General features: G+C 46.1%; 1 protein-coding gene across 2 annotated transcripts in view; it reads left to right on the forward strand.

Annotated features, from left to right (window-relative positions):
- HIP1 (huntingtin interacting protein 1) overlaps positions 1–14,062 on the forward strand; it is a 320,025-nt gene that overhangs the window by 176,915 nt on the left and 129,048 nt on the right. For both annotated transcript variants that reach the window (XM_030222554.1, XM_030222555.1), the window contains exons 10-12: positions 1,349–1,424; positions 4,920–5,063; positions 8,908–9,005. In XM_030222554.1, coding sequence (XP_030078414.1) covers positions 1,349–1,424; positions 4,920–5,063; positions 8,908–9,005 — 318 coding nt within the window. The remainder of the gene's footprint in view (positions 1–1,348; positions 1,425–4,919; positions 5,064–8,907; positions 9,006–14,062) is intronic.

A 14,062-nucleotide genomic window follows, 5' to 3' on the forward strand; every position in this document is an offset into this window, starting at 1 on the left:
GATCTTTTCCTCCATTTTTCTGATACATTTGGTGAATCGACTTAGTCTACTTTGCTGTGTGTACAGCAAATAAGCGTTAAGACACTTACAGCAGTAAAAATATTCAAATAACAACAACATCCATATGGTAATTTAAAGAAGATCTCTGTGTATCTGTTTGCAGCGTGCCAGCAGAATGCTCATTCATCTAGAAACATGACTGCAGATAAGGACCAAATGGCCTATCCAGTCTGCCCATCCTCAGTAACCACTAACTCTTCCTTTTCCTAAGGGTCCCACGTACCTGTCCCACACAGTGCTCGTCTCCATGACCTCCATCAGGAGGCCGTTCCATGCATCCACCACCCTTTCCGTGAAAGAGTATTTTCTTTGATTCCTCCTAAGCCTATTTCCTCTTAACTTCAACGTAAGCCTCCTCAGTCCAGAGTTTTCTGGGCTCAGAACTTTACTTCACAGTGGACTTATATCCCGCTAACACCATTATTAGTTCTAAGCGGGTCACAAAAGTCAAGAGTGAACCAATCAAGCTGGTCATACTTACCAGTCACGTTCTTCTACCTCTCAGCTGTCTTGACCAAGGTGCATGAGTGGTGGGCTGATCAAGGGAATCCTCCCAATATACACGTGGGTTTTGTAGTTATTGTGTGTTAGTTTTGGTATTAATTGTCGTGTGGTAACTTCACAACCGTTTCAGCAGGAAGTAGTAAGAGATAGTGAGTTAGAGGGAATTCAAAGAAAAAAAACGTTTCCTAGGTGGACAGGTCAAGTAGGTGCCTGTTTATAAAGACTCATAGGTGTCCCTGTGTCTTTATAAAATAGTAGCCCAAATTGTGCAGAAATCACAGCTATAGTGATCCTGAGGGCCTTATTCAAAAAGGAATTTTCTCCATTCTGTTCTATAGAAGCAGTGTTTCGTGTGGGTTTTTTTTTTTTTTTTTAATAAGTCTAAGGTTAGAGGAGTGAGTCAGATGTGGAAGAGTGGCCTAGTGGTTAGAGCACTGTGACATCCAGAGGTGGCCGGTTCAAATCCCACTGCTGCTCTTTGTGATCCTGGGCAAATCATTTAGCCATCCATTGCCTCAGCTAAAAACTTAGATTGTGAGCCCTCCAGACACATAGAAACACCCAGTGTACCTGAATGTAACTCATCCTGAGCTACTACTGAAAAGGTGTGAGCAAAATCTAAATATTGGGCTATGTTTTGAGCCATACAGATGAAGTAGATGGTGAATTTAAGGTTTCTGATTATATATGCCTGGTTTCTAGCAGGTCAGTATTGATGATCTAGGGTTTGGGGACTGGAGCAGCTTGTACCAATGCTTTTTCTTTGTTTTCTGCTTTCTTCCAGGTTGAAGGAGTACTTGTATCGCTCCAGTAACCTGCAATATTTCAAACGGCTAATTCAAATCCCCCAGCTTCCGGAGGTGAGATGGTAGGGTGCATAGGAAACTGAAGCTGTGTGGTAAGAGGGCCCTGGCAGTGTTAAGGCCACAAAACCAAAGATCCGGTTGGCAGAACTCCAAGAAGAACTTAGAAAATCTCTCTATATAAAAGGCAACTCCAACGTTCTATGAAGCCTCCAGCCGGAAGTGTGAAGGGGGCGAGATATCCGGTTTCCCTATGAGTGTCTGCCCCGCCCTCTCTGTAACACAGTCAGTGAAGGAAAACAGCAGAGCACGAAATCAAATCGCTGGCTCTGTAACAGTGAAGGACTCAGAGGGGGGAGGGGAGAGAGGCCAGAGGGCAGGGACACACACACTCCCACATGCACACAGAAGAAAACATTGCTAGCCCCCGTTTCATTTGCATCAGAAACGGGGCTTTTTTTACTAGTGTTTTCATAAAACACTACTTAGGGAGAACAAATGTTTGTAACAGAGGGAAGCTTCACTCCTAGGTTCCCCCACACCGCTTCCTGCCAGTGGACTGGAGTTGTTAAACCAGAGGAAGGGTGTGGTAGCCTGAATCTGTGGCCAGGTTTGAAACTCTCAGAAATACAGCCGCACCACAAGGGTTGTAAGTAACACAGCAGCTTTACTAAGTGCAAAGCCAGGATTTATTCCTGCTCTCTCCACAGGCTAGATACTTCAAGCGAACAATCAGTTGCTCCCTGACAAGTGTATGCTGCTTAGGATCTCTGCAGCCTGTTCCGGACATGGCTTCTACAGATACAATACACAGTCAAGTTTCTTAACTCCAAGACTCCTATAGTCTAATCAGCACTCGCTCTTCTCAATTTAAGATTATAAGGAAACTTCTCCTTCCAGGGCCGTGCCTAGGGTCTCTGGCGCCCCCCTGCAGACTATCAGTGTGCGCGCCCCCCCCCCGGACCTGCCTGGCTCCAAGGCACGTGAAGAGCTGGGCGGTGCCAAAGAGCCGAGCGCTGCTCCCCCAAGCTGCCGTCTGGGGCGTGATGGAGAAAATGGCTGGGTTTGGCCCAGGGGCGTATCTGCGTGGGGCCTCAGGGGCCTGGGCCCCCGCAGATTTCGCCCTGGACCCCCCTACCGCTGCCAACCCTCCCCCTCCGTTGCTCGCCTACCTTCGCTGGCGGGGGACCCCAACCCCCGCCAGCCGAGGTCCGCGTCCTCCTGCCGCTGCCGGCTGCCTTTGGTCCTTTAATTCTTCCATTGAAGCTGGCGCCGACGAAAGTTTCTTTTGAGTCTGACGTCGCTGCACGTTGTACGTGCAGGACGTCAGACTCAGAAATTGTTTCTGAGTCTGACGTCCTGCACGTACAACGTGCAACGTGCAGCGACGTCAGATTCAAAAGAAACTTTTTCGTCGGCGCCAGCTTCAGTGAAAAAATGAAAGGACCAAAGGCAGCCGGCAGCGGCAGGAGGACGCGGACCTCGGCTGGCGGGGGTTGGGGTCCCCCGCCAGCGAAGGTAGGCGAGCAACGGAGGGGGAGGGTTAGCAATGGCAGCGGCTGGGGGGAGGGGGATCGGCAATGGCGGCGGGGGGGGGGGGCTATAATGTGCCCCCCCTCTCTGGCCCTGGCCCCCCCTACCGCCGCAGTTCAGATACGCCCCTGGTTTGGCCTGAGCCTCCTCCACTCCATCCGATTCCCCGGCGCTTTAAATTTACCTCTCTCCGGCTCCAACGTCTGCGCAGCGTCAGTGAAAGCGCTGCCTGTCTGACATCTCTCCACCAGACTTCCCTTCGTTTGTTCATTCCCTCTGTGTCCCGCCTTCTTCTGATGTCATTTCCTTGAAGGCGGGACACAGAGGGAACAAACGAGCAAAGGGAAGGCTGGTGGAGAGACGACAGACAGGCAGCGCTTTCACTGATGCTGTGCAGACGTCGGAAGCGGAGCGAGGTAAATTTAAAGTGCCGGGGAATCGGGGATGGAGCAGAGGAGTAAGGTTTTTTTTTTTTAAAATACAGCTCGACGGCGCGGCGCCCTTGAAGGCAGGCGCCCCCCTGCGGTGCTTACCGCGCTTACTGTGTTGGCACGGCCCTGTCTCCTTCCTTACTGAATGAAGCCTCTGATTCTGGCAAACGCACAGGGTGTCAATATCTGCTGGAAGCCACTCCTCTTCCCCCCACCCCACCCCCCCTGGTTCTCTCCAGGTATGCAGCCAATGGCAACACCCTGGGAGGATTCCTTCTTTCGGGTGGGGGGGGGGGTGCTCCTTGATCTGTTCTGCCCCAGGGCATTTAATCCTTGCATCTACAAGCTGCTTTGAGTTGACAGGGATAATTTGCATTCTTTACTCTGTTCTCCCATTAAACACTCCTGGCTTTCTTTCACCATTATTGAAACCTCTCTATTGGGATTCCCTAAAGATCCTGTTTCAATAATATCCTTCAAGGATACTCCACACCGAACCATGCACTCCTACGCAATTGTCGGCTCCCCTTCAAACATTTTGGTTTAAAAGCTGCTCTTTCTCCTTTTTAAATGTTAGCACCAGCAGCCTGGTTCCATCCCAGTTAAGGTGGAGTCCAATCTTTCGGAAAAGGCTCCCCCTGAGGAAAGGCTAAAGCGGCTAAGGCTCTTCAGCTTAGAGAAAAGGCGGCTGAGGGGAGATATGAAAGAGATCTATAAAATAATGAGTGGAGTTGAACGGGTAGATGTGAAGCATCTGCTTATGCTTTCCAAAAATACTAGGACTAGGGGGCATGCGATGAATCTACAAAGTAATAAATTTAAAACAAATCGGAGAAAATGTTTCTTCACCCAACGTGTAATTAAACTCTGGAATTCGTTGCCGGAGAAAGTGGTGAAGGCGGTTAGCTTAGCAGAGTTTAAAAAGGGGTTGGACGGATTCCTAAAGGACAAGTCCATAAACCGCTACTAAACGGACTTGGAAAACTCCAAAATCCCATGAATAACATGTATAGAATGTTTGTACGTTTGGGAAGCTTGCCAGGTGCCCTTGGCCTGGATTGGCCGCTGTCGTGGACAGGATGCTGGGCTCGATGGACCCTTGGTCTTTTCCCAGTATGGCATTACTTATGTACTTATGTATGTCAAATGCTTTCATAAGTGTCCAATTTTTTGAGTGCTGTAATTTTTGCAGTTGATGTTTGTATACTTTGAAAATTTTTAAATAAAACATTTGGGGTTTCCTGTGACTGACAGCTCTGCTCTACACTGTTGCTGAGGTAAACTCTAGAATCGCTCCTTAACTGCAGCCTATGAAACTGTAATAGAGACTTTAAATTCATACAAACAAAATCCTATTCCTTAAACAGCCTTTGCTAAATAAGTAGAGTAACTTAAAAATATAGACAAAAAGCAATTTCCTAGCAAATAACTTTTACCTGGCTAAATGGCTTTTGGAAAACGTTTTTCTAGTGTTGAAGATTTTGCTGTGTCCAGTGATGCAAGTATGTGATGAATAAGAATGCTCGAGTGATGGGCTGGGGTGGGTTCCTTGTGTGGTAGTTTTATAAATTGTTTCTGCTCTCTGCAGAACCCTCCTAACTTTCTACGGGCCTCAGCCTTATCAGAACATATCAGCCCAGTGGTGGTTATTCCAGCTGAATCCTCATCACCAGACAGTGAGCCCATCGTGGAGACAGACGACCTAGTGGACATGGACAGCACTTCACAGCAAGTAAGTGACAGCTTAATGGTAAAAGGTCAAAACCAGTATGAAACACCAACTTCCTGTTCACTTTGCTGGTGAGTTTTTTGTTCCATGTGTAACTTCCTCTCATCACACAGAGTTCTTCCCCCCCCCCCCCCCCCCGCCATTTCCGGACCCCCCCCCCCCTCGCCACCAATGACACTCTCCACCCCCTCCCGCCAACGCTCCCCCGCTGCTGTCACTTACCTTTGCTGGCGGGGGACCCCAACCCCCCGCCAGCCGAGGTCCTCTCTTCCATGCAGGCTGCAAGTTGCAATGCTTCCTGTTCTTCTGAGTCTGACGTCCTGCACGTACAGCGCGCAGGACGTCAGACTGAGTTCCAAATTCTGAGTCTGACAGGACAGGACGTCAGACTCAGAAGAACAGGAAGCGTTGCAACTTGCAGCCTGCATGGAAGAGAGGACTTCGGCTGGCGGGGGCTTGGGGTCCCCCGCCAGCAAAGATCGGCGACGGGTTGATGGCGGGCGGGAGGGAGGGGGAGGTGGAGAGGGTCGGTGGTAGGGGGGTCCAGGGCCAAATCTGCGGGGGCCCAGGCTCCTGTGGCCCCACGCAGATACGCCCCTGGTGGCTGCTAACTAGTGCAGCCTAGTTTCACCTCCGGGAAAGAGTGCAACACACTTCTCCTTCTCACCCTCTAATGAACGCACTTCATCTGATTCAGAGACATTTAAACTAGTATTTATCAAGGGCTCCCATATCTGGTTCAAACAAGAGTGACCAAAATGATAAAGGGGATGGAACTCCTCTCGTATGAGGAAAGGCTAAAGAGGTTAGGGCTCTTCAGCTTGGAAAAGAGATGGATGAGGGGAGATGTGATTGAGGTCTACAAAATCCCGAGTGGTGTAGAATGAGAGAGTTCCAAAAGTACAAAGACTAGGGGACACTCGAGGAAATTACATGGAAATACTCTTAAAACATATAGGAGGAAATATTTTTTCACTCAACGAATAGTCAAGTTCTGGAACTTTCTGCTGGAGGATGTAGTAGCAGCGGTTAGCGTACAAGTTCCTGTAGAAAAAGTCCATAGTCTGCTATTGAGTCAGACCTTGTCCTGGGATTGGTAGCATGGAATGTTTCTACTAATTGGGTTTCTGTCAGGTATTTGTGACCTGGATTGGCCACTGTTGGAAGCAAGATACTGGGCTAGATGGACCACTGGTCTGACCCAGTATGGATACTCTTAAGTTCTTAAAGGTTGCAAACAGATGCATTTATTGGAACAATACCCGACGTGGCCACGTTTCGCCCTCAGGCTGCGTCAGGGGTATAAAGAGCTGAACTGATATGCATATCAGTTCAGTTGGAAGTAGCAGATAAATGGAACTAGATTTTTGGAACTACTAGTGTGTATGATATATTTACATACACTTTTGATAGTTTATACCCCTGACGCAGCCTGAGGGCGAAACGTGGCCACGTCGGGTATTGTTCCAATAAATGCATTTGATTCCACTGCTTTGTTGTTTTTTATCTACTGTTTTGTAAGCAGTTGTGTGCCTTTTTGTTTTTTTTGTAAGGTTGCAAACAGATACAGTTTACAGAATAAATTAACCATGAGAGCAATGTTCAGACCCGTAGCCCACTGTATGAAAATAAGCAGCTGATTTAGCTTCTATGTGCCCATTGCTTAATAGCTCTATCCCCCTAACTCTATAAAAGTCGCCCAAAATTGTGCACATAAATTTGGCTGCGTGGCCAATTTGTGCGTGTAATGTAATTAAATAACGAGCCAATAATTGGCGCTAATTGAAATCAATTAATATGCACTCGTGTAAATGTAGGTGCATGATCTGCTCTTAAATTTTACAGGCGTCCTGGACAAGGGGGCGCAGAAATGGGAGGGTCTTGAGCATTTGGGGGCGGAGCATGGGTGTGGGTTCAAGTTACACATACAGTTATGGAGTAAGGGGGTTCCATGCGTAAATTTAGGCGGGGCGTTTGCACCGTGTTTTCATTGTTGCAAATGGATGTGCCTAAATTTATGCGTGCAGCCTCCTTCTCCTATAATTGCATGCGCAGGTGCAGGTTATAGAATAGCGCAAAAGCGTTTTTCTTTCCGTGCCAGTTTTTAGATGCTATTTGTAGAATTCACCCCATAGGGTTAGGCAGCATCGCAGAGCATGCAGTCCTATATTTAAATGGCTAATTGTCTGTTTTAAGGTAACACTTCTGTATGTGCAGACCCTCTAAGTAGGTAAATGTGCCCGAGTAAAATATGAACACCTTTTGCCCAAGAACCAGCTGGCAAGGATGCCGACTGCCTGCATTGTTCTGAAGTGAAATGAGTTTGTCAGTCTGCATAAATGTTGCGTTTCAGGGTTGTAAAGTTAATGTTTAAGCATTAGAGATTTAATTTTATTTACTTTACAAAGCACCTTGCACAGCACGTTATTAAAACAGTTATCTATGGAAAAAAATTAAAACATAAACAATTTAGTCTAATATGGTCTAAACCAGATTACACATAACTAAGTTACTCATCCCAGATATAATAATGTAAACGCTAAAATCACATACTGAAATTTTCCTGAAAGACACACAGTTGCACATATTTCGTGATGCTTGTGGGATGTCATTACACATTAACTACACCTTAAAAAGATATTCGCACTGTTAACCCTTTCACAAGTGTGTTCGATGTGCTGCTGGCGGAACTGAGCGTCTCTCCCAGTGCCAATCACTGTGCCATAGTACCATGAGTCTTCCTTAGTTCTTCCACTTGGCAGCGCGTGTCCGTGTCTGCTCACACCAGGGGCGTAGCTGGCCTGGACGGGCCCAGGCCCACCCATTTTTGCTCTAGGCCCGCCCCAACCCAACAACATCGCTGCCGGGAGTGTTGCCTGCCTGAAATTCTTCTCCCCGCTGCAGCGTCCATTCGGCCCTACGAAAACAGGAAGTGCATCAGAGAGAGCCGGATGGACGCTGCAGTGGGGAGCGGAGCGGCCTCTGTGAATCGTAGCGCTGCAGGCGACGGGCGAAAAAAAGAATATGCAGGGACCGGGAAAAGACCACAAGTGTAACAGGTAGACCTCTTTGTTTGCTTGGAATCATTCTGAATAGCCAGTAGCTCCCAAAAGCCAGTCAAGAAATGTATTAATTTGAAGGTTTCACTATCTAATACGTTTTTGTTGTTGTCCTTCACTTCTGTGCATGCAGCTGGACTAACACAGCATCCTCATTGCTTCTTCCAGTTTAATAAGCGTAAAGACGCCTGAAATCACCTTGCTTCTCCCTTCAAAATAAGTCAAATAAAATCAGGGCACTGTAAATGTTCCAGAAAATTGAAAAGCGATCTGATACCTGCGGCACAGATCCAAACCTGTCATTCTGAGGATTTCAATGAGCTGAGACTTTTAGAAATAGCAAACTGGAGGCGCAGGATAGGAAAGGAAACTGAGCTCATTTATGTCGGGAAGTCACAAAAGTGTCACACTGCAAGAACTTCTTTTAAGATGAGGACCTATACTGTGATAGCACACCAGCAGCGGGGAGAAGAATTTCAGGCAGACGTTCTTCGTGAGTTGCTGCACAGTGGGGTAAGGAGTGAGGGAGAAAGTTGGACGTGGGATGGGAGGGAGAGATGCAGAAGAAGAGAGAGAGAGAGAAAAAAATGTTGGACATAGAAGTAGGAGAGAGGGTGACATGTGGGAGTGGGACAGGGGCAGAAAAAAATGTTGTGCCCATCCAATTTGGGCTCAGGCCCACCCAAAATTGGCTGTCTGGCTACGCCACTGGCTCACACTTGCTGTGCACTTCTTAGCATGATATTCTTTCATACTGTATCCGTAATCGTTTCTATTTCCTTTCTCAGAGTTTATTTGACAATAAGTTTGATGATATCTTCGGTGCTTCATTCGGCAACACTCCCTTCAACTTCAACAGTCAAAACGGGAGAAACAAGGATGACAAGTAAGTAACAGGAAAGAGGGCTAGAGGGCCTGGGAAGTTTTATTCTAGGATCATCTGACAGAAAAATGTCCTGATCTGTGGTTCCTTGAGAACAGTTAGTGACCTGGCCATAATTTCATAAACAATTATCAGTGGTATGATTACTGTATAATTATAGTACAGCAAGAGGCTCTCACTGGATGCCCACCGGAAGGGTGGAAGGCCAGATTTTAAGACTCAGGCTGTAAAAATACCAGCTAGGTTTAAAAATCTATGACTGGCTGAGCAAGGACTTGCTTTTCCTGCAAGTTAATATGTGTCCCAGCTTGGGATCCATCCACTGGAATAGTGGTGGGTCAATTTACATACCTTAAACAGCTTAAACTGCTAAAAGGCACTGACTAGGCCTAAAAATCTGATGATGGCCTTGTTGCTAAGCACCTGCAGAAGCAGGGCTGCTTGATAAGCCTTATTAGAATTTAGTGTGACATTCAAAAGCAGTGCAAAAGCCAAGATCAAGGAATTGATGGCTAAAATCCTAAAAAGTTTGGTTCATAAGATGGAGTCTGTCCTTATAGGATGGCACCCAGATTACAAGATGATATGAGACTGATTTGTGCATATTGGGATATCTTCATATGAGGAGTTGTTGACAAAAAAGGAAATTACACAATAATTTGCAATAGCAAAACGGAAAGGAGAGGTGGGCACCTGACCGGTGGTAGAGTATGATTCACTGATTAAGCAACATTAGAAAAAAAAAATCCCTCTCCATAGACTTGTATGGGGACCAAATTGTATAAAAGCAGGGTGCATGCAAGCCCTCGTTGGAACATTTTTCCCCAACGCATCTGAGGGAGCAGGGCTCTGGCTGAATGTACCTGATTAAAGCCTGATTTGGGTAAGATTAAAAAGACTATTTCTTTAACTAAACTATTTCTGTCTTTGTGTCAATTTATTCTCTATCTTTCACCTGTTTTGCAAACTAACACACACCCCCCCACACAAGTAAGATTTCTCACTGAAACAGTTTTATAGACTTTTCATAGATTTTATGTGGGAACACAAATGGCCAAAGGTTCACTTAGATCCAAATAGACAGAAAGCTGTGGTCATGGGAATTAGATTTGAACTGCGCCTTCTGATGCCTCCCCAGCGCCGATACCCATGGGAAGGGGTGTCATTGAAATTCAGGGAGGCGGTCCACAAAATCTTGAAAGAACAAGCCCTCTGTACACCTCCGTGTGGAAGGATCCCACGGGGATCTAGAGAGGGTTAGATTAAAAACATTACATTTCCAGTTTGAAAACTACACTGTCTCAGTGTTGCTTTAGAATCTGTAGACTCACAGAAACAGAAGCCTGCACGGCTGCGTTGCTGATCTGCACGGGCAGGCTTCTACATGAAATGTTGCTAGTGGAGGAGTAGCCTAGTGGTTAGTGCAGTGGACTTTGATCCTGGGGAACTGAGTTCAATTCCCACTGCAGCTCCCTGTGACTCTGGGCAAGTCACTTAACCCTCCATTGCCCCAGGTACAAAATAAGTACCTGTATATATGTAAACCGCTTTGAATGTAGTTGCAAAATACCTCAGAAAGGCGGTATATCAAGTCCCATTTCCATTCCATTCTTGCTGTTCCCTGTATTCCTGTTTTTAAAATGAAACTATGTGGGGCATTTCCCTTCTGTCCCAAACCTGCAGCTTCCCTGGCCTCATTCAGAATAGCTCAAGTAAGAACATAAGAAGTGCTCCACTGAGCCCGTCATCCTTTCCCTGACATTGCCTAATCTGGGTCACTTAGAAATACCCAAAAGATATTATTGGGAATGTCCATTCCCTGTTGCTCACTCTCAAGGTGGTGATTCAAAAACTCTTCTGCTTCCCCAAATCCTGTCGGGTCCATCAGCAACCAAAGCGCTGACCTTGAAGAGGACCAGAGCAAGAAGAGTTTAGATGTGGTCATACAGAGGCGATAATGATACTTCCTGTTTTATTCTCCATTTCTTTACAAATAGGGCAGCGGTTCCCAAACTGTGCTCCGCGGCACCCTGGTGCACCGTAGTGAACTCTCAGGGGTGCCGCGGCGCATCGCTCCCAACTTTCTCCTACCGCAGGTCCGACATCTGCCACTTCCTGCTTCTTTCCCCGCTGCCACTGCAGTGCTTGCAGCTTACATTTTCGGGCCGTCCTCAATTCACACAGGCACTGCGGGGACTTCCCTCTGCCACATCTGCCCCTCGCAACAGGAAGTCGCATCAGAGATGGTCGGATGCAGAAGACTGAGAAGGCCCAGGAGTGCCTGTGTGAAATGTAAGCTGCAAGCACTGCATCGGTGACAGGGGAAGGAGAAGGAAAGTAGCGAGCGATGTTGGATTTAGGGAAGGCAGAGGTGTGCTTGTCTGAGAGGAGGGGGCTGCAGGCAGATAGAGGTGTGCTGGGGGCTGCAGAGAAAAGGATACCCATATAGGGAGATGCGGAGACCCATGTGTCCCCGGGGGGGGGGGGGGGGGTTGCTGCGAAACGAAAAACTTTGGGAATGCCTGAAATGGGGGGGAATCAGCACCAAGCACTATTCTTTAAAGGGAACTCCAAGATAAGTGCTCTTGTCTTGTCTAAAGCTGAGTGTCAGTATTTACGTCAGCTGAAACCTGGTGTGAATGCCAGCGCTGAACTCATGGCATTTCAGCGTATAAATGGTGCTATTCTATGCCCCTCCCCTAACTGCATCCCTTTGTGAGTTGCATGCTAAGTGATTTAGGCATTTGGGGTTGTAGAACAGCACGCAAGCCGATGCACGCACAAATCCAAATTAGTCCTAATTAAGTGTAATTGTTGATGGTTGATTTCATACTTGAGAGCTCATTAACTAATTTAGGGCCTGTTTTACAAATGAGAGGAAGCCCATTCAGTTCCTATGGGTTTACTCTCATTTGCTGCGCCAGAATGGTTATGTAAAAGAGGCCATTAGTTGCGCACACATCTTGGATCTGCATCAGAATTTCAGAGACGATATTTCAGCGCCATATATGGAATCCAGAGGATAATTCCTAACATTTTGTTTGCTTTTCCGATTGCAGTGCACTGTCCATCACTGTCTGTTCCTTTTCTTGTGTGCAAGCACCATAAACTGCTACTAAACGGACTTGGAAAAATCCACAATTCCGGGAATAACATGTATAGAATGTTTGTACGTTTGGGAAGCTCACCAGGTGCTCTTGGCCTGGATTGGCCGCTGTCGTGGACAGGATGCTGGGCTCGATGGACCCTTGGTCTTTTCCCAGTGTGGCATTACTTATGTGCTTATTCATGTGGAGGACAATTTTCAAACAATTTTAGCCAAGTAACTAACAGACCAATATTCAAAAAGGCAGAAAGTGGGTAACTTATCCAAATACCTTTTCTGTTGAATATCTGATTAATATTATCAAGATTTGGCTAGATTTAGGACAACTATTTGTGTAAGCTGACACATTTCCAGAGACAAGGTTGGATAGTGTTCACCGTAGTGCTACCGGGTTAAATATTTCAGCCTGCCTTCACCATACCTTTGGCCTGCCCTTTCTGTCTAGATAATTTTAATTACCCAGATAAAGAGGGGAGATATGTAAAGGGTCAGGTTTTAAGAAGATTTTACCTGCATGGATCTCCAAGTATAGACCTCTAAGGAGTTAACCTCAGCTGAGAAGTGTCTTTCTCTCTTCAAGTTCCACTCATGAGTAGAAGTATCTATGCCACTAAGTGCCAGGACCAGCATCTTGCTTATATCCACGATATAGAATCTTTGCCTACATTTAAATAAACACACACAAAAAAAAACAGAAGACATAATTTTTTTACCCAAGGGATTTTATTTTATTTATTGCATTTGTACCCCACATTTTCCCACTTCTTTGCAGGCTCAATGTGGTCTGAGACTAATATTTGGACTGTCCTTCAGGTGCTTATTCTACCCTTACTTGATTATTGTAATGTTTTTTTTTTATCTTGGAGCACCTAATTATATGTTGAAGGTTCTCCAAGTTGTTCAGAATTCAGCAGCATGATTTATGGCCTTTCTCGTACTGAACATATTACCCGCATTGGCTTCCCATCGACTCTGGTGGCAAATTATTGCTCCAACAAGTATTATTAGGAAAGGAATGAAAAACAAAAATGAGGCCGTTATAATACCCTTGTATCTCTCCATGGTGCGACCGCACCTCGAATATTGTGTTCAATACTGGTCGCCGCATCTCAAAAAAGATATAGTGGAATTAGAAAAGGTGCATAGAAGGGCAATGAAAATGATAAAGGGGATGGGATGACTTCCCTATGAGGAAAGGCTAAAGCGGCTAGGGCTGCTCAGCTTGGAGAAAAGACTGCTGAGGGGAGATATGATAGAAATCTATAAAATAATGAGTGGAGTGGAAAGGGTAGACATGAAGCGTCTGTTTATTCTTGCCAAAAATACCAGGACTAGGGTGCATTCGATGAAGCTACAAAGTAGTAAATTTAAAACAAGAGAAAATTTGTCTTCATTCAACTCAATTAAACTCTGGAAATCGTTGCCAGAGAATGTGGTAAAAGCGATTAGCTTAGCGGGATTTAAAAAAAGGTTTGGATGGCTTCCTAAAAGAAAAGTCCATAGACCATTATTAAAATGGACTTGAGGAAAATCCACTGCTTATTTCTGGGATAAGCAGCATAAAATGTTTTGTACTTTTTGGAGATCTTGCCAGGTATTTGTGACCTGGATTGGCCACTGTTAGAACAGGATGCTGGGCTTGATGGACCTTTGGTCTGTCCCAGTATGGCAATACTTATGTACTTATTTCTGAGGCACTGGCAATGCTTTCCATTGAAGAGCCTTCTGCTTTGGCTTCAGGAATTCATCTTCGCCAACCATGAGGGGGCTTAGAGGCCCTTCTAAGGCCTTTCTGATGCATCCAGACTTTCAGGATTTGATTACAGCAGAATGGGTCTCACTGGACATAGGGCTGAGAAGAGGAAGAGCCATGGCTCGCCTCTACCCGTTAGTTCTGGAGGAGAAAGATAAATTGTAGCTTCCAAGGGTGGATTCCCTGGTTACAATGGTGGAA

The sequence above is a fragment of the Microcaecilia unicolor genome, chromosome 13 (assembly GCF_901765095.1).
Source record: "Microcaecilia unicolor chromosome 13, aMicUni1.1, whole genome shotgun sequence".
In the NCBI taxonomy this organism is placed as follows: Eukaryota; Metazoa; Chordata; class Amphibia; order Gymnophiona; family Siphonopidae; genus Microcaecilia; species Microcaecilia unicolor.